The sequence below is a fragment of the Xiphophorus hellerii genome, chromosome 2, assembly GCF_003331165.1.
Source record: "Xiphophorus hellerii strain 12219 chromosome 2, Xiphophorus_hellerii-4.1, whole genome shotgun sequence".
Classification (NCBI taxonomy): Eukaryota; Metazoa; Chordata; class Actinopteri; order Cyprinodontiformes; family Poeciliidae; genus Xiphophorus; species Xiphophorus hellerii.
In genome coordinates, this window is record NC_045673.1 from 11,168,244 (window position 1) to 11,194,821 (window position 26,578).

Genomic DNA, 26,578 nt, shown 5'->3' on the forward strand with positions numbered 1-26,578 from the left:
CAGACCACTATGTCACTACCACCATGTTTCACTGCAGTCCTCAAATGCATTTCATCAGGAGATAACACATTTTTGAAGATTCAGGCAGGCCTGGAAAAAATGCATTAACACTGAAACCCCAGTCCCTAACCCAGGCATATGGAAAATACAAAACATTTTTATCTGGTATTGAACATAACTAATAGCTGACAGAAATTTCTGCAGATTCATTAATGGTGCTGTGGGCCTTTGGGAGTCTCCCTGGTACATTGTCTATTGTCCTATTTTTATCCTATTATAGACAAATCTTTTCATTCTGTCTCATTAAATGCAGTGAAACTTTTGCACCCTTCTCTTGACTATACCTTTTTACAATGAGATCTGTTGATTCATTATAACCTCTCTGAAAACTTTATTTATAGCTATAGGATGCAGATGGGTACATGTCCTCGAAATCATAGTAGTAAATCTAAATCTTGTTCAAGTTAGTGAAATCCACTCTAAATCATTAGATCTGTAGCCAAGAATACCAACTATTGAAAAAGTGCACAGAACACTATCAGTTGCAATCTGCATCACAAATGCCTCATGAAAGGTGGAAAACATTTAGATTTTTTATTGTGGTCTGTACTGCTGTTTGACTTTTAAAACAGATTCAGTTTCTAACAGAAATGTAAAGAAATTGTCTGATTTGTTTCCTGTAGTGTTGGTAAGGTTAACCACACATTTAGGAAAATAATCTGAACCTACTGCTCTGCTTTGGACTGCGAGCCAAGTTTGAGACAAAGTCCACAGACCTCCACTGGGTTATCAAACTGTGGCCAAGACATTCATCCATCTGTGGAAAACATGGACACTGTTCTCCCACACTGCACAGCTCAGCCTTTATCTACAGATGGTACTACTGAGCAGGAATGTGACCTTTGATTTAGTTTTTCACACAGAAAAAAGCTTACTGGAGAAAAAGAAAAGGAAAAAAAATGTGAGCGGGAATAGCTGTTGCCTCCCAAACTGGACAAATGAGCACATGCTTGTTGGCGTGGATCAGATTGGTTTAACCCAATTTAAGAATTTAGATAAGTGTCCACTGTAAGTGTCCCCATGTGAGGCCCATTTCACCAGATAAATGAGGGAGCGATGGACTCTTCCCATCACGACATGTGCACCGTCTCTTCAGAGAAGTGTACAGAGATGTGTACCATTCTGGAGATGCACCAATTTTGAAAGATGTGAGCAACTGAGCAATTTGATATTGGGCTAAACAGATTGTCGCTGACCAAAAATGGGAAGATATTTATGCTAATGCTGTCAACTACACTTCTTTTACTTCTTCAGTTGTTTTATTTCTGAACATTTACCACAGACGTAGCAGGCAGAGGTTAGTTGTCCATATTTGCAAAGATGTTTGATGAGTGAGCTGAGACAACAGCAGCTTGTTCTCTCCTTTTTATAGAGAGGGGCCGCTTCCTCGAGAGCAGCCAGCAGTAATGAATGAGGAATCAACTCGGGGTCACTGGTGCAAAATCATCCCCCATGTACATTCCAGCTCCGCCATGTGCTTCACAAAAGCATACAGCAGATGAGCATGTGTAGAGATTTGGTGCATATTAAAGTAGATATTTTTTTCATGTAAGATTAAGCATTTCTCCCAATCCATTACTACAGTCTCTCCAAAATATTTTTCCTGACAAGTAATGTACATTCTATAACAAGGAAAGTCTCAGTGTACAGCTCAGACAGAGAGTTAACTAGATTCAGACAGCAACTGCAATGTACTGACAAAACGCCATCTGAAGCCAGCACAGCGTTGTCATTTGTCATTTCAAAGTGGTTCCAGCTGAGAGTGTGTGGACAAAAATTTATACAGACTGACGTAATTCTCCTTTATTAATGTATTTCTTTGGTTTTGTTATGTAGAGCAGTAGTTTCAAACTGCAGTCCTCGAGGGCCAAAGTCCTGAATCTTTTAGATGTGTCTCTTGTCCTACACCCTTGAATTAAATGATGAAAGTGCTTCACTAACATGCAGTCAGGTTCTACAGAGCTCTGCTAATGAGCTAATATTGGAGCCAGACATCTCTTCAGCAGAGCACATATATCTAAAAGTTGCAGTGCACTGGCCCTTGAGGACTGGAGTTTGAGGCCACTGATGTAGAAGCAGCCAATGTCATTGTAAAGCAGAGGTCTTCAACTTCAGTTCTAAAGGGCTGGAGTTCTGTAACTTTTAGATGTCTCTCTGCTTCAGTAAATGAGTCAAATAATGAGGTCAGTAACAGAACTGTGGAGAACTTGATTGCATACTGTGAAGGTAATTCAGCCATTTTATTCAGGTGTGTTGTACAAGGGACACATCTTAGTGTTACAGGACACCATCCCTAAAGGATCTGGATTTGAAGACGAATGTTGAAAAGATTGAACAGTTGAATATTAAATATTCAGCCATATTCTGAATGGCTGGAATATGCCTCTATTAAAGCAAATGAAGTATGATCTAAAAATAATAAAATTAAAGGGATTTATTTACCAAGCAAATATAAGGTCTATTATTTACATGATGCATACACACATATCTAATCACAAACAGTACAACAGTTAATAGATGGAATGACTAAATAAACTCAGGCACTTTGTGTGGTAATTTTACTTTTATTTTGGAAATTATAGTATCGTGTATTTAGAATTTTTTTATTCTTTTTTACAATCTGAGGTTAAATACTTTTGTGGAAATGAAAGAAATGCAAATTATTGAGTTTGTGTCTTTCTTAGTAGTCTAATGTTGGTTATATGTAGTGATTACAAGTGATACGTTTTCAATGGGTAAAAGCTGTTAAAATGTTTTGTCTTCCATTTTCTCTGTGAAAAGTTTCTGTTGCAGCTAGTCACCATGTAAAAAAACAACAACAAAAAGAAAAAAACATGACTGGTGCACATGATATTCTTCAACATTTTGTAGGAGGCTTAAGCTGTTTAAAACTCAAGACATTTAGTTTAGTGTGTTGTTGAATTGACAGTGAACACCATGGTTAAATCAAGACCCGTCTTATGAAATCTTAGAAAGGCAGGACATTAATATGTGAACATTTATTTTGAAAGAACTACATATTTAATGAGATGTCTTATTTTTTTCACATGACTGCATACAGAGAATACATATTTACATCTTGATTGGGAATACGCTGACTGTTTCTATCACTATAAAACTCAATATCGAGCAAGTCTTTTCTAAAAAAAACAGGTTTTAGAGTCACAGCAAAAACAACTTTGTGGTCACTGTTACATAAGGCATGTATCCATGTATCTTTTATGCAGGTGAGCCTCTACTCTGCTTGGAGGGCCCCTGATGGAGAAGTGACTACATGAGGATGCCAGAACACTCTTCTGCAGCTCTGCCAAGCAGGTAATTCACAAGCAGAAGCGGCATAAATAAAAGATAATGGGCTGCAGCTGACTTCTTTATACTGCATGCAATTTCACTAATTCCTCCAAGTGAGAGTCTTTTCAAACCAAGGATTCTTGAATTTTTCCCTTTTTTCAAATCTCAGCCATCTTAAACTCTCAAAGTCTGTTAATTGTGCAGTGGCAATACGAGTTCTCCACGTGTAGTGGGCAGGTGGCAGTAAAAACAGTGCAGGCATGGAGCAGCATTCTGCATCTAATAGAAAGTATCTTACTCCGCACTCGTAGGGCACTTGAGATAATGGCAATAAAGATTAATGGTTAATTTAACACTGACTGTCATGATTTTATCAATAGGCAATAACATTCATTGTGTCTTCTTTTATGCAGTCAGAATGAAGATATCGGCCCCTTTAAAGAAAGCAGATCTTGAATTGAAATGATAAAACCACACATGTGCCAGTGCAAGATGTTTGGAACAGTATGCGTCCCTAATTATTCTTATTTACTCTGGCTTTAACACTTTTGGCTGACAATTCTGTACACTGGCATAACAAGTGGCTTACTCTTCCGGTAGTCACCAGGCAGGCAGGAGTTGCCAGGAAACCCAAGTGCTCTCCACAGAGCATTGAAGAATATGCTATAAAGTGTGTTTCTGCTAAAAATACAGCAGCAACTGGTTTGATGACTAAGTGTGCTGAGAAGCTGCCTGGATCCTGAGCTCTAAAGGTACAATATCTATGGGAAACACTGGAGGTCAGCACTGGTGGTCAGGAGCGACTGCGTGCATGCCTGTGCAGATAGGTTTTTCTTGTCCGTTGACTCACACAAGAGAAGCTGAACTTATCAGGGAGCACAGACCTCCTGTTCCCTATCTGTGTGATGACTAGAAGGAAATTGTTACTTCTTCCTGACTTGTTTATCTACTCCTGCAGTATTTACACGGCAAGCCATGCTCCAGAAATGAACATATTTTAAAATCGGATTCCAGCCCTGAAATTATTAATGTGGTCCCAAACTAATGTGTCTGAACGCAGGTTTTGAGTAATAAATCATAAAGGGGAAGAAAAAAAGAATTCCCACTCACCTCTACAATGTCAGAGTTGGTTCTGCTCTCATGGGGCTCATTGTACTCTGTGTATTTCAGCAACACTTTGTCCATGTCTGTGCTGGCATACTGGAACAGTTTGTTAGAGCTGTTGAAAATGATGAGGGCTATCTCGCAGTCACACAGTACGCTCAGCTCGTAGGCCTTTTTCATCAGCCCGAACTTCCTCTTTGTGAAGGTAACCTGCAGAAGGGACACAAAACAAAACCATCCATGAGAGAGAGAAAAAAAACATTTCTCTCACCGAAAAGGGGGATCAAAGTAAATGTAATCAAACAGGTAAGATATATCTGTAAAATTTGAACAGGTGTAAATATTTTTCATACAAACTGAAGCAGAAATTCTTGTTTAAAAGGAGTAATAACATCTTTAAGCAAATGCAGAAATACAACCACACCACTGCTCAGTGCATTCAAATTATAATTCATTTAAAGAACATGAATCAGAATATCATTACTATGTCATAAGAAAGTCATATAAATATAGATTCATCACACATAGTAAAATTTTCCAAGAGTTTATTTCCTCCAACATTGGAAATTGTGGTTTATGGCTAATGAAAACTCAAAATTCAGCTTCTAAGAAACTGCAGTGTAACATATTAACAATAAGTGGATTTTAACCACTCAAGAGCTTGGAAGAGTTGACTGGGTGGGTCTAGAGTGAAGTTTTCACAGTCAGTAATGATTTTAGGGACAATGTCACACTCCAGATGTTGGTGCACCATGTTCTGTGTTTATCAAGTCCAAAGTCACCAAAGAAAATGTGTCTCCTCTGACAGGGTTTATGGAAATGATGACTTCCGTTTTTTCAGCTGGACTTGCCATCTGCCCATGCTGCCAAACGTACCGATATCTGCCACAATGCTACTGTAAATGAGAGTTTATGGAGTACCTTCACCAGGAATATAAGACAAGACAAAGGCCCCGTTAGAGCAGGATGGGCTTCCATAACACATCAGCAGGGCCACATGTTGATTTCCTCCAACAACACCCTAAGGCAGTAATTTATGAAAACAGGAATCCTACTTAAGTTTTGAGTGCATACAATTTATAGTACATGGACATACTCTTCAGGAGTTTTACACTTTTCAGTAAAAAGTCTTACACAAGTTTTACACGTCATCATATGTAAGATTATAATATTCTGAATAACTGAATTTTAGGTTTTAATTAGGTACAAACATAAACATCTAAATCAAAAAATTAAATAAATCAAAATCTTGTGAATTAAATTACTGAACTAAATTGATGCTTTGTTGAGATGCCATTGTGTGCAGAAGACATATTACTGGACATATTTCTCTAACCTGAATGTGGAAGCCACATTTATCTATGTAACTGATAAAGATTTTGTGAATTTGTTATTCTTTTTAGACAATATTATTATTGCAGGTCATCATCCATCGATGTTTTGATTGTCAGAAAACATAATATCTGCTCTCATGTAAGATAGAAAAAATTCTAAATTACATTTGACCATGATCAAATTTATAGCAATACTGCAGCAAACAAGATGGCCACTAACAAACTCATCCATTCTTTGCTGTGATTGGAATAACATATTGCATGTCTGAAACATCTAGTTATCAGGCCAGAGGTCAGAGTAAGCAAGCTGAGTCAGACCTTTGGCAGCAACACGGGTCCATACATTACTGTGGCCCCTGACTCCATGTACGGAAAGCTATCACTGTAGTGCAGAATAAGCCGTGTAACATGAGCAGTCAGATGGGACTTTGGGTCATACATCACTCCAACAGTAACGCAAGCCTCTCTGCAAAGTGATTCTCGTTCTGTATCTCTGCAGCTCTGTGGTTGCCTCTGACCCATTCACATATGTCATTATGTTACACCACCTCCTTACAAAGAGACTGCATTCATTTCTAAAACCAGAAACTAACTTACAAAGATGGACAAGGCAAACAAAGTTGTTTTCTTATTTAGCTGTTGGTAAAAATATATATATACATTAAACCATACTCTTGGTATATTGGACCTTTACTTTGTGGAGTGGATGTAAATATATAAAAAGTTATGCTTTACAGACACAGAGTGGTGTATAGGTCTGTACTCCACCATATTCACTGACCTACTAATAGAGGAGTTGAGCAGATGATTGGGCTTTGCTTGACCTTAATTGGCTGCAGCTTCCAGTTTTTCTCTGTTTTCATAACTGATATAAAACACAGTGTGGACTTTGTGTCACAGAGTTTGTCTACGACCGCAGAGGCAGTGGGGTCAGTACATCTGTCATAAACGAATTTCAAATTTTCCACACCGCAGGTAATTACAAAGCACCATTATTCCTTTCTGGGGACACAGAAGAGCCTGTCCTTTTATCATTTTCTATTCGGTGTACTAATCTGACAAACCAAATTCTAAAATGACATTTGCTGAACAAAAACAGAACTGTGCATTTTATTCTGCTTATGCTTTAAAGGAGCACACAACATGAGGTTTGGGAGGGGGGTCTTAAACAGGACACAGTACATCGAGTTTCTGCTCTGTTTCAACCTACTGAGTGAATCTCCCGCTCCAACACCGGCCAGTCGACGGTAATGGGGAATCTTAATGACTTAAACTAGAATCAAAAGGTTAATTTTTTTACTAATTTGATTCAAGAAGTGATACTCATACCTTATGTTTAATCATTAAACACAGATTGATACATTTGATGCCTTTGTGTATGTTAATTTTGATGGTTATGTCCTACAACAAATTAGTTTCCTCAGAAAATGACAATAAACAATTTAAAAAAGATTTGAACTGCTGTACTGGAGAAAAGTATTTCCATGTGACTTCAAACTTCAGAGACATCAACAAAATGCTTCCTTAAATCGTCAGTAACTATGGAAGCTTCACGCAAGAAGCTTAGATTCTGCACCTCTTTATTTCCAAACAAGATAAAAAATGCTTTCATCTAAACCGAGAACTTTGGACCACTGAGAGACAGTCTAGTCCTTTTTTCTCTCCTCAGTCTAGAGAAGACATTTTGTCTCTGGTTTAATACAAGCTACAACAGTTCAGTCCATATCCTGGATACTTCTGTCTAGTGGTCCTTGAACCAAAGACTCACGCAACAGTCCATGGTTTCTGAATCTTCCACAAGCTCTCAAATAAGTTTTGCTTCACAATCCTCTTAAGGCTGTGAACTTTTTTCTACCACACTTTTTTTACTCCCACTGAACTTTCCAATAATATGCTTGGACACAGGAGTCTGTGAAGTGCCAGCTTCACTTTGAAAATGTGGACTTTTGAGAGCCCAGGAGAACTTGGACTCACAAAGGACAGGTTGACAAATTTACCAGTTGCTAATGTAATCAGGAAAACATTTCTGCTTAGGGTCTCCTACAACCTTTGGGCTAACTTTGCCTGTGACCTCTAATCTCTTCTAACTGAACACTGGAGCTACCACCTCCCTCATTCATCTGCTTGCAAATTTGTTTATTTGCCTAACCAACTAGAAAGCAGGGCCTGCCATGTGGGGAAACGATTAACAAATTGTGTGCTCTTTAGTAGATGAATGCTGCCGTTAAGCCGAGGAGATGTCACCTTTCAGCAGGAAGCCCAGGATGAGACGCTGAGCGAGGACTTTGTTCCACCTGGATGCATAGCAGAGTGCTGAGTGCAGGGTTCCTGACCCAGGCACAGCTCCATTTTAACCTGAGCAGTTGCTCACCTGCTAATTCTTGATTCTTTACCCTATCCTCAGATATTCTACCTGTACAAAAATCCAGTTTCTGGTAACTGATATGAAACACTAGTGATATTACTCATATACAGTTATGCAGTTAAATTATGCTGTCTTCATTTGCCTCAGTTTTTCTCATTCTGAACAACTGTCTAAGAAGTCTGGCTTTGTTTCACTAAAGCTCTCCAACATTTGCAAATATAACCTCCATCCACCCCCATCTCACCTCAGATGACTGGTGCGACAGTGGAAAACCACAGACATCCTTGAGGTCAAGTGGGAGGTTTACTGGTAAAGCTTTCCTATGGTTCACCAACTCAAAGACTCCCACAGAGACGCTCGCTGTGGTTTTAAAAAAAAACTGAGTCGCCCATATGCAAAAAATGTGGTGCAAATGTAGTCGAGCTCCCTGACTAATTCATGTAATTTTACAAAGAAATGTTTGGCTTCAGGATTATAAAGCTCCACCACACAGATCTTGTGCAGCTTACAGTTCTTCTGGGAAGTCAAATGTCAGTGCAAATTAGAAGGGAAAGATCACATTCAAACTTTCAATGAGCTCGAGTGATTCCAACTTATGGTCATTATAAGACAGAACAGTGAGTCGTGAGGCTGAAAGCTCAGAAACATTGACAGCGTCAAGATAAGGTGGTAATTCTGTTTTTAATTCACACGTTTTCGCATTTCTACCATCTTCCCAAGTTCCACAACACCACAAAGAGCTTTTACAGAAATGTTATTCATATTGATTGTTTAGTTTGTTTAAGAGCAGAATACAGGATGTTTGCACTTTTGCCAAAGTCTGTATGCAATAGATTTTTCTGCAGTAGTTAGGAGTCTTGTTTCTCTCTAAGGATTTTTCCCTATTTTTCTTGAATGTAGTAATTCACATCACCTTTACTTTCTACAAATTAAGATATTCTAAAAAACTGACAAATCTAGACACACTCTTATAGATATTCTTTCACCAGAAAACGATACATATACCAAACACTGCAACAAACCCAGACAGACATTCACAGAAAACTGATGTGTCAATCAAAGGGTCTATCAATGTCTATCCTTGAGCAACGGTGCCAAGATGACAAACAAGACATCTGGGACTGAGAGTGCAGCTGTGATCGGGGCATGGCAGGAGATGCCTGATTCACTAACACCTACAGAGAGGGCAAGGAGCTAGCAGCCTTATTAGAACCTCATGTCACCTTTGACGACCCTGACGGCAGACAAGAGAGGAGCTTGAGAGACAATGAGATCTGGCACCAGCTGGCAGGGTGACCTGGACCCTGTGGCTGCTGCCCTGGCTCTGCAACGCCAGAGCGTGCACGCTTGGGAGACAAGCCAGGGCCACGGCGAATGTCTGCCCTGATCAGATCTCTCTGGGAGAGAGGACAGCCTCAGGATCCCCATGTGGACAAGTGTGGGCTCGGAGGCCCTCAACCAGAGGGTGCTATTAACCTTGAAACCTACAGTAGCTCTCACCGATAATGTACACAGGCGAGGATGACATGCTAGCTACCCAAGTGTTAGCAGGTTTCCTGGAAATATTTTGGATTTGGATCAGAAGTGGATGATGCAATTTAAGGATCATACACTGGCAATAAGCAGATGTGTTGCAATAATTAATTTATACATTTAAAAATAAATGCATCTTGCCAATATGCAAATTTCAGCAGAAGAATAAATGGTTCTATTTGCTGGCATGTTTTTGCTTTCTTTTTGGACTTGTCATGTCTCCTTTCAAATATTTCATTATAAAAGTGTGTAGAAAATGTGAAAAAGATTTTAACTGTGGGGTGCTGTGGTGTCACAGGGGAAAAGCATGACCCACATATGGAGGCCTTAGTCCTCGTGGCGGTAGTCACAGGTTCAATTCCCGGCCTTGCAACATTTGCCGCATGTCTTCCTCCTCTCTCATTACCCTCTTTCCTGTCGGATTACTTTCAAATAAAGGCACTAGAGCCAACAAAACCTTAAAAAATATTTAAAAAAAGATTTTAAATGTGGATAACCTTTGTCAAGTGTTTGACACATAGAAGATTTTCTCACATGTTTTACATGTCAAGGTGCTTCATAATGTTGCACTGTCTTTGCATTTAGAAGTCTGATATTGTGGATTTCCAGTCAGAAAAACAGCAAGCCTCTCACAGTAGAAATTCCAACCAATTTGGGACCAGTAGGGCTCCATATGATCTATAGAAGATATATTTGTGAACTTGAACATATAAAGTAGAAACAATAATGATACTGGCATGCATTGGTAATAGTAGTTAGAACTCAAACAAATAGCAAACCCCATTGACTCATAACTAGAACAACCTCTGGCTACAAGATAAATCAAAATTTCCAAGTTTGACACACTATTAGATTTTATTACACAAAAGACTCTTCATGTGAAAACATTTCGTTTGCTCTTTACACGTTTGTGACTGTATTTCCCCACGTGTTTCACGTTGCAAAATTAAATTAATATCCATATGTAAAACACTTTTTACCTGTTATTTAAAATATAATTCCCACATGTGAAAGACATACTTCCCATTGTACCTTACACAACACATTTTCTGCTTTTGTTACATGTGAAATTAAACACATTTTATCTAATTCTTGGATAAAAATGTCACACAAGCAGAGCTTTAGGTTTTCCTTTGTAAAGTGAGGATTGCCTCACTTTGATCCCAGGGCAATGTGTGCACGTCAGAAGGAAGCTTAGCCTGGTAATAAGCAGGTTGTAACTTTGATTCCAGTTTCCCCACCACTTGTCAAAAAGTGGTATTGGGTATGGGACGAAGATGCTTTTTGTTCTGCATATGAATGTAGGAGACTAGCAAAATGAATACAGTTCATTTGTTTGATTTCTATTGCTCAATGTGACTAGAAAAAACTACATAATTTCAGTCCTTTAGTATTCGACAATTATACTCAGGCTTTCACAAAGAAATGTATGTGTTCTTCATTCATCTTACTTTCAGTGTTCTAAAACACAAAACATACATATACATGATTCCTAGATTAATATGTGCTTAATCACACTCACATATGTATTTATGTGCTTTTTTCCCCATATGGAGACCAGCCTTATCAGCACAGCTTTACAGAACAAATGCATATCATTAAAAACACTCACAATAAATGCAGTGGTTGTCACACCTGACAGTTTGCCTTTGTGTTTTTTTTTATGTATTTTATTTTTTATCTGTCATGCAAAGAACTTTGAGAAAAAGTGAAAGCTGAGAATCAGGAGGTGTGTTCTTTGTTGCTCCCTCGAGAGTGAGTAAGAGAGAGCAACCCTGAATGTGCCACCAGGGAGCTGCCTTACTGGGGCAAAATCCAAAATGAGCGCCAGCAAGGGCAGGCAACCCACCACCCAGAAGCAAAATCATCAAACTTTTAATGACTTGGACAATTACCCCGAGTAAGCCAGCCTAATGGCATCCAGAGGACATCACTAGACACCGCTCACTAGGCTTTACCAACGTTTACTCTAACTAAGAAGACTAATGACTCCTCTGCACCTCTCCAGCATCATTTCTGCTTTAAAACAGATCCAGACATTGACAGGCCCTCCAGAATTCATGCATGGTGGAAAACACCGGATGTGTGGTTGGTCCTTGTGATTCCACTTAAAGGACAGCGATGTTGGACAGAGTTGGACTCTCTGCGGCTGCGAACGTCCCCACTTGAGTATAATGCTGCCCTTCCTGAGGCTGGAACTGTGTCGGATTTTAGGAGGAAACACTAATTCTCGAAAGAAAATGGACAAATCAGAGTGCTCTGATTGTATTAATTGATTGAAACAAAAGTGAACCTGATATGACTCTTATCTGGCGTTAAGGCCAGCTGACGAATTTGGTGCCTTGACATATAGGCCCATCACCTTTGCAGTACCCCACCATGTGCAGTAGAAATGACCCTTTATCACCTACCATTACCATTATTGTGAAATGAGTTTAATCATCAAAATAATTTTATTTATTGTGACAAGAGCTGCAGTTTGCTGTGCTGTTGGTGCAGTGGTATTGTCGACAGTATCTTGTATGCAAAATGAATACAGCACAAATGGCCTACTTAAGTATTTTTTAAAATTTAAAGTGCTGGAGTAATAAAAGTTAAAAGCAGAGAGGCAAAAAGATTTAAACTGTCTTCAGACACTAAAGACCGCATGCAAATGGCTTTCCCCCCCTGGTTAGGAGCATGCCCCAGGGAGATGGCACTGTGTGCTTTATGGCCCACAGAAAAAAAAAGGAGAGCGATATGCACACATACATCACTTAATACCAAAGCTTTATTTTAGCACAGCAGCCTATTGTCACAGCCAACTTTCTGCTGTGCCAGCTAAAATTACCTAAATGCGAGCTGAATTGCCTGCGTTGTGCTGATTATACACTGAGACATTTAAAATCTGATGAAAATACCAGACTTTTGGAACACATTAATAATAAGCAATTTCTTTTTTTTCCTCCCTACACATCCTATCTTAGGTGAAGCAATACAGAAAAGTGTCTGCTCTTTCCTCATAAAAAACTGTCTGCAATAAATGGATTAACAGAAGAGTTAATTGGCTTCCTCAGCAATTAGATACCAACCTGCTTTCCCATAACATTATCTCCTTCCTGTTTGTTTTAACATCTCACAGGTCTCTGCATAAAGTGTACCGACTAAAGCCAGATGTTATACTGATAATTGGGTCACATTGTGAATTCTTTGTGCCACAATTGGCTGAATTTCTTTAATAATGGTTGCAGAAAACATTGTGGTCAGAGTGGCATTCAAGCAAGATGTAAAATGCTGTATATTGGTCCTGTTAGTGTGTCTGCTACATTTAAATACAAAAACAAATGTGTTTTAAAAATCGGTATAAAAACAGCATTTGTCCCCTAATCTTCATCTTAAGCAAAATTGACTGTAGTTAAACATAAGTCTTCTTGCTGCAGATATCCAAAAAATCTTGTTTTTATGCAGTGCTTTGCTGTTCAGGATTTTATATTTATCGTGAGCGGACAAGAGAGAATTCCAGCGTTCCCTTCCTTTGTGGCCAGCCAGAGCCAACGCGGCCAAGACAAAGATGGGCGCTGCGTGTCCCTCTGACCCCACCCTGCAAATGAGAGGGTGCTGTGCTACAGTGGCTGCACCTAATTGCTACCAAATAGCTACAGACACATAGAGTTCCAGCAAATATGGGGCCCAGCCACGCCGCCGGGACCTGGGGGACGAGCCCTACAGAGTACCCACGGTTCATTCCTTCACCACGAGGCCCCCTCTGCAGCACGGCACTCCTGCTGCCTCATCAAGTTCTCCAGTTGAAATTGCAGAGTGGCAGGGGAATCGAGTCTGTAAATACGACCGCACTGACAAAGAAATGTCATGGTTCCTGTTCAGCTGGCTGGGACGTTGGGGAGGGAGGTTTGTCTGTTTAGATACACCGTGACAGCTGCTGAACTCTGGTCCAAGGTGGCGAGGCAAGCTGAAGAAAAGGGTGACTTTCAGACAGTAAACTAAAGATACAGATGTATACTGAGAAAATGAAAGATTCTTCATTTTTCCAACATACTGAAATAGGAATTTCTTGAAAACTTTTTACACTTTCTGGAATGCATCAAGTCTGCTTGCATTTTGAAACAACAGAGATATATGTGCAGATAACAAAGCTAAAAAAAGGTTATTGGCATTAGACAACTAATGTAGCTGTATTCTTTTTATATGTATACAGCTACCCCACCAATAGGTCATATTTGGCAACACGATATGACACTTTGCTTTTTCGTGATTTGCATCAGTAGTCACTGAAACATTATTTATTTCAAATAATTAAGTAAGAGAGTTGTAGAACCCTGTAATAATCATGTACAGTTTATTAATTTATTAAAAAGCTCTTAAGATCTTGCCAAGATAATAAAACACTCTTCTGCAAAAAAAAAAAAAAACGCCAGATTAGCAATGACAGGTGTCTGGAAACCTGAGATGGATTTATTTATCAGCACCTTCTGTGGACCACCTGATTCTACGTTTGTGAGGCAGAAGGTGTGATAAATATACTCACCTTTTTAATTTGACAAATCTAAATTACACAGATTTTTTTTTGGTTAATAATTTGAATATATCACATTTATAAATAAGCAAGGTTTCAGACAGAGAGGTTTGTTTATCCAAATATGGTTGAAATGTTTTGCATGAGTGACAGAATGGTGTTTTCCCACTTACCTGCCTGTTCCTCTCATCCATAATCCTGGTGATCTGTATCTTCTTCCGCCCCATGGCTGTGCCCTTTCCGGTCTCTCAGACACGTCAACAGTATCAAAACAACACACTTTCTTCCCCCACTCCCTAGAACATTGTGCAACAGGATCTCTTGTTGTGTGCTCTCTTTCACTCCCCTCAGTACACGTCTTGCTCCTCAGCACACCTGCACCACAGTCTGAAAAGAGAGGGAAAAAAACTTAATATTAAGTTGACACTCAACGATGTCTCTTTAAGTAATCTGAAGCACCAGAGGGGTCTATGTTCTGTTCTCAGGCAAACTAAGAAAGTATTAGATACACATGCAATAATCTCTCCTTGCTCCTGTACTTAACCTTTAGTTCAAGTAACTGGAAGTCAGCTTTACATTTTCAGTAGAGCAAAGGGACTTCAATATCCAACTAACTTGCTGTGGAAAAATCAAACCATGAAGTATGGGGTAACATTTAGTATGTAAAGAAAAAAGTGAAAACATGGCTGTGCCACTTTGAGAAAAATGTACACTGGCAATGTCTAACAAGTGTAATACCCCCTTATTACTGTTGCTGAAACAATTCAAGACAGCAGTGTCTGGATAGTGGACGATGCGTCAGGGTACAGGGCCAATGATCCTTTTCAAACCTGTTGTATTTATTATCCCCAATGCTTTTAAATAAAACATAAAGGGAAATGCATCTACATTGTAGTTTCCCTAGCTGCTCAACATTCCCAATTTGGAAATATTTCTGGTTGCATAAAGAACTGACCCTCATGGAGTGAAAACTTTACAGTAGGGGAACAACCATCCATTAAGGTTAACATTCTTGAAAAACAGCAGTGTGCAAGATATGAGCAGCATTCCTGCTAAATATACAGTGGTATTTTTACTTAAGGTTATCATACAGTGTGACTTTCATACCATTCTATGCCTGGATGTTAGATTCTAACCCATTCTAGTGTGGTGAACTTGTAGCCTAATCCTATTGTGCTAGAACAACGCAGCTCTGCATCTATCCATATTTTACCTAAACATAGGTTAGGAAAAATAACCCAAATTGAGTTGATTTTAACCCAATAACTTTGACTTCATGCTATATAATTTATGAGTTAGAAAGTGTTTTTACTTTAGATGAGAAATCAATGGTTCATCAGCTTCAGCTGTTTTTTAAAATATTTTCTAAGCAGACCCACACTGACGCTTGCTTTGCTCTTAAGATGATTAAGAAGGTTTCCAGTTCAGTGTTCACATTAGAGTAGCTGAATTCTCCAAGGTTGGAAGAGGAGGCAGCAGGGACGAGAAGAACCAGGGGTATATTCTCACAGGAGCTAGTAACCTGGCCAGTAGTTTAGGGCACAATGTGCCCCGGGGAGCATCTAACGATGCCCTGTCTCGGCTTCTTTGCAAAAGAGATACTGTCCACTCCCTAGAGGCACATCCATCACTTCCACCTGGCAAATAGAAACTGTCCAAACAACTATCTCCCATACAGTATGAGAACAAATGTGGAAAGGTTAGCAACTCCAGCCATGAGATGCAGTCAGCATTTGCGCGGTGAGCGAGACAGGGGGCTGACCTGGCAGGGGAAACGAAAATGACCAGTTCCAGTCACACGCAGTCATTATGGGTTACAGATGAACGGGCATTATGGTGTCTGGCTGTCTGAATCAGGGCTCCACTGTAGGCAAACTTCACTGAGATCACCTTGCTAACTACCCACACACACTGCTGTCAGAGCCAAGGAAAGGAACTGCATGAACCCCCACAAAGAATTTCATCAAACCACATCACAACAGACCGCAAAATAATGACAATGTTCCCCTTCTTTCGCCAATTGAAACATGCAGACTGACAGCCGTGTTTAAATTAGAACAAGCCTGTGAATAATAGGTGCCCTGCAACAAAAATATCTTTCCTAGGGATTAAGTGCGGATCACAAAAAGATAAGATAAAGTAAAAATAAAATAAAAATACTGGTGACAAAGTGTATCGTCCCCCAAAAGAATCTGGGTATCTTTTTTACCCATCCCCGGTGACGTATGTACCAGTCAGTTTTGACCCACACCTTTCAGGTGTCTTCAGCCTTTTAGAAGGCTGAAGAAGGACTTTATATTTGAACATATGAGTTACATCACACATCCAAATACATATGACAAAGAAATTTTGAGAGGAATAGTTTAGCTCTGAAATGCCGTAGCCAGAGGTGAATCTGTAGGGTTGCCTAAAGAGGGCCATGGACAGGATATCTCCTTATAATGACAGATTTTGAAAACCTTTGTGAGGGGGTTGGGAAAATATTGAAAAGACATGACCTAAAGTAAGGTAAGACTCCTTACAAATAAAATGGAATGCTGTGGTTAAATAAAAATGCACCATTTCATGGTTTTCTTACTTTAACTTCCTCTAACAAACATATTATATGTGGAAAAGTTCCGAATGATCTGTTTTGTCATTTTTTATTATTTTAACAAGGTTCTGTATAATTTTGAGTGCCATTGTATTGATAAGGGTTTTGAAATAAATCAGTCAGAATCGAGGTACTTTATTAAAATCATGTGTTTACTTTCCTGTCTTTAGGCTGTCAGAGCCGAGTAGCTCAAACTATGGGGCATAGCCGATTGGGCCCAGACAGCCTCCATGCAGCAGATGTGAGATGACAAACCAAGAGGGCCTTCGAACTCCAGGTGTGCCGTGATTCCAGCTGATGTCTACTGTGATCAAATCCCTCTCAAAATGTAGAGCTAATAAGACTGTTGTCTCAGGGTTTCACATTTTAATTTCTACAACTATGTTGAAAATGTATAGCTTGATTACTTTACCTAAAGAAATATATCAGAAGATTTTATAATACAAATCTTACATCTATATGTAGTACGGCACATTTTAAGCATTACCCTATTAAAAGTTAAAATGTGGACAGAGATGTGGTTTATTAAGCAATAGACCTATATTATTTATACCTGTAGATGTGAATATTAACAGCCGTGTATTAACTGATTTGTGGAATGTAAAAAACTGTGTTTTCAGAGCAACCAGGATTAGAAAAAGCATTTCAATTTTGAAGCATGAGCTTTTAAATACTGTAATTTCTAATGCAAAATATTTTCCCTGCAGCAATAATATTGAAATTGAACCCAGATGAGTCATAAAATGAATCTGTATGTCATTTAAGTTATAACTTTTGAATCTTTCCGAAAACAGAAGATATTGCTTTTGTGCCCCACATTTAACCAAAAAAAGGATTAAGTTTAACCCACATGATCTTGGATTTGCATACAGAACACTTGAAAACAAGCGCTTAGAATGAACTACTCTTTTAAATCTTAGATGTTTTAGGTCTTCGGTCAGAAATCACGGGAGGAGAAAAATAAAATCAGGGAAATTGAGCCTCTGGGGAGTTGTTTCACTGAAGCTGCAGTCATATATTGATCTGAATCTGTCAATGGCAAAAACAAACACTTGCATTTTGAATAATGTCAAAACTGTGTGATTAAAGGGCTTTCACTAAATAAAAAATCTAAAAAATGATTGTGGCTCTTGTTAGTAAAGCATCATTTCAGAATGAGAGTTGCTAGTAATTTAAATAGTATTTTCTGTTCTAACTCATTACTTTGCAATCAGTTTATAGTACCTTTGTAGCTCCTCTGCTTACATCACAGCAACATTCTAAAACCTTTAAAGTAAAAAAAATTGGGAAACACAAAATAACATACTATTTCTAAGCAGATTAATTTTAAATTATTAGCACATTAAATTAGTTTTGTGTTTTATCTTTTTTATGAATGGGGTGAACAACTGGGGTCATCGTTCAAAGGACTCTTATGGAGTATATTATATTTATAATCCCCAACTGCATCTAACCATGAAGTTATCAATTTTCTACAGTTTCTCATAGACTGACAGACTAACTTATATTATATAATGCAATGCAATTGTTCAATATCAATCCAGGGTGAAAGTTTCTCCTAATCCATAAATTTTCTTGCAAAATTCAAAGCATATTATGTTTATTTGTGGGTCTAAATTGGTGGAAGGTGTTTTTATGTGTGTCTGTGATTGACGGCCTCTCTGTGGAAAACTTCTGGTTATCCCTCTCACTATGATCTTAGACTACATCTCATTTGTGATTCAGTACAATATAAATACAAATAAAACCTTGAAAGAAATATTTGTTCTGAACTTAAATTTGTTTCACATATTCTTTGAAAGAAATTACAAAAGGATGTCAGATGGAAAAAAGCATTAGCCCAGCATCTTTATGACTTGAACATAGCAATCTGCATGTAACACCATTAAAAAGACCTTGGTATAATCCAGTGTACCTGACCCGCTCTGATATAATCACATCTAGCACTTCTGAAAGATGCTTACCTAACATTTGTAACACATAAATCAATGTGCAAAGAACACGTCACCATAGAAACGGCCACGTCAGCTTGACAGAAAGTCAATAACACACGACCAACACAACAAGTCCTGGCCTTACTAAAGTGTGCCCCCTGTTCAGCACACATGCAGCTTGAAGCATGCTACACAAGTAACAGAGCACTAAGTCAACATGGCAAGACAAGTGACAGGGATGCTGGTTTGCTTTTGTTTCTTCACTTAAAGAAATAGTTCAAGGATTTTTGAAGTCACATTCTGTTGGTTTTACGCAATTATAATCCCACTACAGTAGATAACTATCTTCTCATAATCAGTTAGTATGAATGGAGGTTAGTTCATCCCAGAGGCTGAGACCGACAGTCTATGACCAATCTGAACTTCTAATGTGCTAACAACTATAATCTCTCTAAAGCATCATAGCAGTTTAAGCGAAAACTGTTATATAGATTTTCAATGTATTTCTATTGTTCAGAAACAGTCATTTCACATATTTCTAGTCAGAGCAACTGACTGGTAAGAGAAACAGTCAGTTTTAAACATCTACAAACTGTCCTTGAGTTGTCCTATACTACAATAACAATTTACCATATTTACAATGATTTAACTTTATGTTAAATTGGAAAGCTTTTACAGTCTGCAGTTGTTTTAAGGCTCCAGAAATTTGCTTTCATTTTGGCTCTCAAGAACAGAGTTGTCAAGTGCAGGTAACACACTTGACAACTCTGTAAAATCCACCTGCAAGCCTGAGACTGGTCCCCCAAATGATAAGATAACTTTCTTCACTGTTGCCTTATGTAGACTCTAGCATAAAATGACATCAAACAATGGTTTTACTACCACTGGGTATCAATTAATTATTTGTACATTAAATATGAATTAACTAACTTAGCTGCAGAGCCAACAAGCACTTACAGCTAAAACAAGTTCTTATTCTAATTTGTGCAGAATGATAGAAAAAAATACATCTTACATAATCTGAAGAGTATGACCATGATCCCGAAGTGAGCGCTAATGCTATGTTGTGTTCCAATAAACTCAGAACACTGGATCTGGGAATAACAACAAGCTCAACCTAGGAGTGTTTAAGTTTTTAATTAAAAGACCAGCCGGCTTTGCTATTTGATGTTCTAAGTGATTAGCTAACTATGTTAGCAAAACAAGTAAATAATTAAATTTGCATAGTTACATAGTACTGTGCATTAGTTTACTGCAGTTATCACACAGTTTTATATGCTTGGCAGCCATATTGGAGTTTGAGACTGGGGTTGGGGAGAAACCCTTGATTTTTCCAGTTGAATTCCAACTTCAGAAGACCTTTTTTGGAAATACTTTTTCAACTTGTAAAATGTCTAATTAAATTGATTTGATTATTAAATTATTACAATTTGATTATTTCTATGAGATAATGCTATAAACTAAGAAAACAGGGTTATGCTACTGACTTTGAGTATGAGTGTTACTTGAAAAAAGACTAATATTTACTGAGGTGATACTTGCTATAAAAACTACTGACACATTGCAAGTCTCATGAGGTCCCGCTAACAAGTAACAAACTAGGACAGGGATATTGAACTAAATTAACTGAAAGTACAAGACAGATATTTTTTTTTCGGCCAAACTTTCAAAAATAAAGGAAAAGAGCATAGAACATGTATTTGTTTTCTGATTTTGGAAGGCAGAAGGCTTGAAGAACCAGTGAGTGATTACTCAGGCATGCTGCAGCTGTAAGGGGACATGAATAGGGACAATTGAAGGGGAAATGACTAATTAAACTTACAGGGGGGAAGCAGGTAAATAACCAAAGAATGACAAAACAAACTGAAAGCTGGGTAAGTAATGGCGGTATAAAAACTAAATAAATGAACTGAACATACTAAGCAATGTTTCTAGCTTAACCAGAGTCCTACAGATCATGTTTGCACAGTGTCTGTTCGGTTTAAAGAAGTAAAACCTATGCAGCTAGATGCCTGTGCTTCAGTGAAGGTGATGGACACCAGCCAAAGACTGAGCAAAACCGTGACAGTTGTGCTTCCTGTACAAAAAACAGAGTTAGCCTCAGTATCCTACCACAGGCCGTGGGCAGACAAGACTTAACTTCCTGCCCCTACACTTCCTGTTATTCAGGACTCTTCTGTGTGCCCTCTGCAGGGAGAGGAGTCAGGGGGAAAGGAAGAAAGGGAGGGACCACGTCAGGACTCCCTGCCCCGCTTATCCTTCCACTTATTACCTTCCTGAATGCAAGTCCGAGACTAAACAACAACAACTGGCTCATCTCCTGTGGCCACGCTCAGCGATTACAGTGTGGATCATTACACGGGCTGGACAATCTGCACATTAGACTGTCAGCCCCTGCCTTTATAGCAGACAAAGAGAGCTTCTTCTGGTTATTCAAACACTCCGCCGGTTACATAAGAATGAATCATAACTCGTGCAACACCAGTTAATATACAGTGAAACAACAAGATTATAACTGAAACACATTTTGGAGAATCTAACGTTCTCTTGTTGTAATCCCCAATATGAATTGATAAAAGCATTGAGTGAAATAATCCATGACACCGCTTTTAGGTGTATTAAACTCAAAGTGTCACTGCCGTCACTCCTTTATGATCAGCCTTCAGGCAGTCTGAAGACTCAAGTGAGCCAGCCCTAATCCATAGTTGTGTTTAAAAGGCGCTTTGACATGGCTACAGTAGAAAGGGAACATCCATCTCTTTGTTCTTGTGTTCATCAGGAGGTGCTGTACCTGTAAATGGGGCTGCTGGCCTGAGGGGAGTGGAGGCAAGCCAAGCCTCTCTCGTGTTCTCCCTCTTGCTCTTTTGTGAGAGCGTGCTTATCTCCCTCTCCAGCAGTGAAAGGCAGGATTGTGGCCCTCGCAGCATCACTAGTGTTAATGTCTCCTGATGCTAATCTGACACGCGGCTGATCCCTCAACAACCACTTTCTCCTTCCCTCATTTCTTCTTAGCTCTCACCCTTTCCTTCTCTCTTTCTGTCTCCTTCTTTCCTTTTCACATGATTTATTTCTTTTTCTTTGAATTCATACTATACATTCCTTCACCTCCGTTTCCAAGGCGACTAATGAGATATAATTAATAACAGCTATTGCAAGGGCATTTGAACAAAAAAAAAGTGAAACAAGAGCCTTTGAGAAATGTAAAAGGGGGCATGTCTGCAAAACCTCTGCAGCACTTCCCCTTTCTATGTAAAGCAATGCTCAGGGTGCCATTTCTCATACAGAACAATGATTTGAATAACATTTCAAGGAAAGATCTGAATGACTGTGGTATGAACACTGTAGGTGTTAAACTGCACCAGAGATGCACAGATAAATCCTTTATTCAGGTTGATGCTATTATGCGGTTTTCTTTGAAGTCTGGCTCATCTTTTAAGGACTGTAAAACATAAAAGAGATAGAAAATATGCTGCAGGTTCTTTAATAAAAGTTGGTGCTTTTCAATATCAGGAAATCACTTGACAGCGATATCAGATATGATTGCTGAATCTTGTAATACTGTTATCAACGGTGACTAAGTCACGTTTTTCTCAATCTACACATTGTTTCCAGAAATCAAAATACCTCAATCTTTTGTTATGAACTTTAGAATAATATCCATATCAGAAGTTGGCATGATATGAAGTAAAAGTCAATCCAACTGTCCAAATATATCATTGGTGTCTAGAAATTTAATGTATATGCATTGAATTATATCAGTACTTTATGATTGTGATATTGCTCTGATTCACATTGTATTGACAACATACCCCCCTAACCTGTCTGATTTATATAAAATAAAAAAATGCCCTAACACTATCCAGTAGTGATAGTGCAGTGAAAAAGAGAAATGGGCGATCAATTGGTGGATCTCTAGACTAAACAGTAAGAACTAGTCAATCATAAAGAGGTTGCTTGTAGATTCCAATTATACAATTTTTAGTCATGTTTCATTCAGCATTCTACAGCCAGTCTGCAACAGATTCAATGAAGATGCAAAAATGCATTGTTCAAAAAGGAACACTGCAGGGGCGGCCAAAAAGCCAGCATCTAGAGCCTGCACTGAAATGGCAGCCAAGCAGACAGCGAGTGGTTAATCTGCCCTGATGACTGAGAGCTCGTCCAACTCTCCGATGACCCAGCTGTAATCCCACATTGGATCAATGCAAGTTCAAACAATCCTCCATGCTGCTAGCACCTTGCTTGGACTGGGGGATGGTGCTGTAAGACAGGGACCGGGAGACAGAAAGCTACTTAACACCTCCAAAATGACATGAAAAGGGAAGAAAACCCCACAGGATGAACCTGGTCCCTCCAAGAAAACGTTTCATATATATATATACTGTATGTATGGGCCACATTATGCAGGGAGCTGAATGGAAATGATGTCGTTCCTCCAGATAAATAACGTACATGGATCCAATCTAGCAAATACGAATGACGATGAGTGGATATAACAACCAATAACCGAAGGACATCGTATGCTGACAGCCTTACCAGACAGGCATCCTCCATCTCACTCTCAGAGTACTGTCAGGGGATGAGAGGACTATGCAAGGTGACTTTGAGTAAGTGCCTTGGGGGTTTCATGAGAAAACGCCATTGACATTACATTAATTTCATGTCTCTTTTCCAACTGACTTAGAGACACAGAGCCCCAGAAAGCAGGACAAAAAAATGAAACAGACACTTTTTTCCTGTCCCTTTAAGGCACTGGGAGCAGAGATCTAGAGTGACAAATAGGTAAAAAGAACAGCTACAAACTTACTCCTATTTTTAAGAGTCAACAGAGATGGATAAATGCCAGTCAGAAACTTTCCACTGCAGACAAGAATGTTTGGAATTGATAGTAGATGTTCGCATGAAAGAGAAATGGAAAGAAAATAAGAAGAAAGGAGAGAAAAATGAGTAATAATGTGTTAACTGTGTAGAAGAACGTAAGAGAGACAAGACTAAAAGAAGCCCCCCTACTCATCCCGTCCCACCTCTGTGGTAGTGTGCGGTAGCAACGTTGTAACATAATTACTGCTGGGACACTTCTATTCCCAATGATCCATTTGCGTCAGTCAGGTTTTCAAGCCCAGCCAATGAATGGATTCTTAGTTTCTCAAGGATAAAGAGATGACCCTCACCTAGCAGTTATATCCATTTCATGTAGGAAAAGCAACTCCCCTCCTCAAGGTAAATCCCTCGATGCGTGTTTGAGTGAAACTTTCATGAACAGAGAAAAGGATGATAACTTCTTCGATGCAAGGGCAGGGGATGAGCGATGTCATAATAAAGATGATTGCACAAGACAACAGAGAAATCGTAAAGCACTTCAGTTGGTACAGAACGCCTGCAAAAGCATCCCCTTAGTTTTGTTGCTCTATATAAGTTTCAGAGTTAGATCTTAATGTATTTCTGAGAAATGCTATTGATGCATTAAACAAGAGTTGGGCAATTCAGATCCTCGAGGTTGAAGTTCTATATTTTTTGGATTTGTCCCTGTTCTGTCACACATGAAACAAATAGCTGATTTAACTCCTCATCATGTCATGAAGTTCTGCAGGAGTCTGATAATGAGCCATTTATTTGATTCAGTTGGAATCAAGTAGTGAAACATCTAAATCACTTAGCACTAAAACACTTGGACATGCTCACCTCTGTTTTCAAGGGAGCGCCGTTAACCCCTTAACTGTCATTCTCTAAATGCTTGTCAATGGGGCCATGAGGACACCAGGGCCATCGCGACAGTTAAAGCCTTAAACTTGAACTGTTGTGATGTACAAAATTAAAAGAAATTTAGGAATGTGAGGACAAATAAATAAAAACGAAGAGCAGTAGGGCAAAAAGGTTCAATATTCTGAGCAATAAGCATTTCACTTGGTGAATTTAGCCAAAGTTTATTTGAGAATTTCACTTCAGTTTTAGTCTCAAACTCAAAAAACAACAAATAAGTGGGCTTAATAGTAGAATTATTCCTAGAAGAATTAATATGCTACATTCTTAGAAGTATAATTATAGGTTGTTATATTAATTTAAAGAAAGCCAAAAATCTTATATTACACAGTTTTTTGGGGTTTTTTTTAGTTTAATTGCTTGCGTATTGTAAACACCATGAAATACTGGTATTTTAACTTAAAGTTGTCAGACCTGTAGAAATCTCATTCCCATGTCAGATGGAACCTTTAGGTAATAATGTGTGAAAACATCTTCAACCATTTATTTTCAAATGAACAAAATCGCAACGGTTAGGCATCTACATTTCTTCTCTTGAACAAGTGGAATGATGAAAACCACTCTGTCTAATCATCATTTCCAATAAAATCAATCCATCCATCTATCCATCCATCATCATACACGCTTATCCCGCTGGGGTTGCCAGGGGTCACAATAAAATCTATCATTTATTTATTTATTAAACATACAGTTAAACTCAGATTTAGCATTTTCATGCTATTTTTTTTACTATTTAGAAGTAATTGTAATACACAATATTCATTAACTTTAAGGATGGTAGGCAGCTACTTGCTTTTTAACAAAGAAAAAAAAATGGGAATGACTGTTCTTGGAGGCAGCTCCAAAACAAATCAGGAAATCATCATTTTCATTTTCTATGAAGAAATTACAATTCCTTCATTTATTAAAATATATGCAATTCAGCTGACTTCTAATCTTACCTGTCTAACCTTTCTGACTGTTGGGAACATTTTGCAATCAGCCAATTTATATTAAGTAGTAATGGACAAACTAATATCCAACAAGGTAAAAGATCATCTCGATTCCAAATCAATTCTAATACATGATATCTAACTTTCTAAACTCGACATGGAGTGGCATAAGATCAAATCAGTCTAATGTAATAAAGCAGTCAGAAAGCTTTTCAATATTTACACAAGGGTCTATTATGGATCTTTTTCCATAAACTATGATTGCACTACCTGAGCAATTCAGCAAAATATTATTATGAAGAAAGTAGGAAATTAAAGAAGCATAAACTGCTTGGTTGAGAATGGTACTCCTAAACTCTAAATAACAGCACCCTAATTAATTTCATGCTGACTGAGTTTTTCTTTGCTCTGTGTTTCGAAATCAATTCATTTTATGATTGAATATTCCAAGTATTCTTTAAATATCTTGTTTTTAATTACCACAGATCATTAATTTATTTTTTTATTTCCTACTTTATGAACAAACATAATTTTTATATTACTATACATAGGTCATCCAAGTGTGATTTAAAATTAAATGTCTTAATACTATAAAAAAAAATGTTTCAAGTAATTACTTTAGCAGTGAATGGGGCCAAACAGTTATTTATTTAATACTTGCAACACGTTTGTCATTTTATCACACATACACATAAATCCTGATAACAGATAACAGCTATTGAACTGAACATTATCTGTGGTTGAACAACTGTAAACTGGTGAAATGTGACCAAACAAAATAAAACACAACAGAACACATTAGTAGAACACAAACTGCCATCTCAATTTTTGCATGCCTCACAAATGATCACTAATTTTTTGTGCTCCTTGCACACCGGCCTAGTGCACTGGGAACACCAGCTGCTGGCTTTTCTGTCTTTCGAAACTGGGCAGATCGCGCACCTCTTCCTCTTCCTTTGGCCCTCCTGTCTGATGTCCTCTTGTAGCTGAGTGGTGGCTGTGTCTTTTTTTTAACCCACACCTTCCCATTGCCTCAATAATATGCTTCTGGAGTTTGGGTGTGCCCTCCATGCGCCTCTTCATATGTGGCATGACGAGCTCTTTGCCCAGCTCCTTGATAAATAGTCGTCGTGCATTACTCGCACCACCCATATAATCA

At 38.5% G+C, this 26,578-nt stretch overlaps 1 protein-coding gene across 1 annotated transcript in view; it reads right to left on the reverse strand.

The window, feature by feature from the left end:
- mef2aa (myocyte enhancer factor 2aa) overlaps positions 1-26,578 on the reverse strand; it is a 73,472-nt gene that overhangs the window by 34,979 nt on the left and 11,915 nt on the right. The window contains 2 exon segments of the mRNA XM_032583456.1: positions 4,462-4,665; positions 14,374-14,587. Coding sequence (XP_032439347.1) covers positions 4,462-4,665; positions 14,374-14,427 — 258 coding nt within the window. The 5' untranslated portion in view covers positions 14,428-14,587.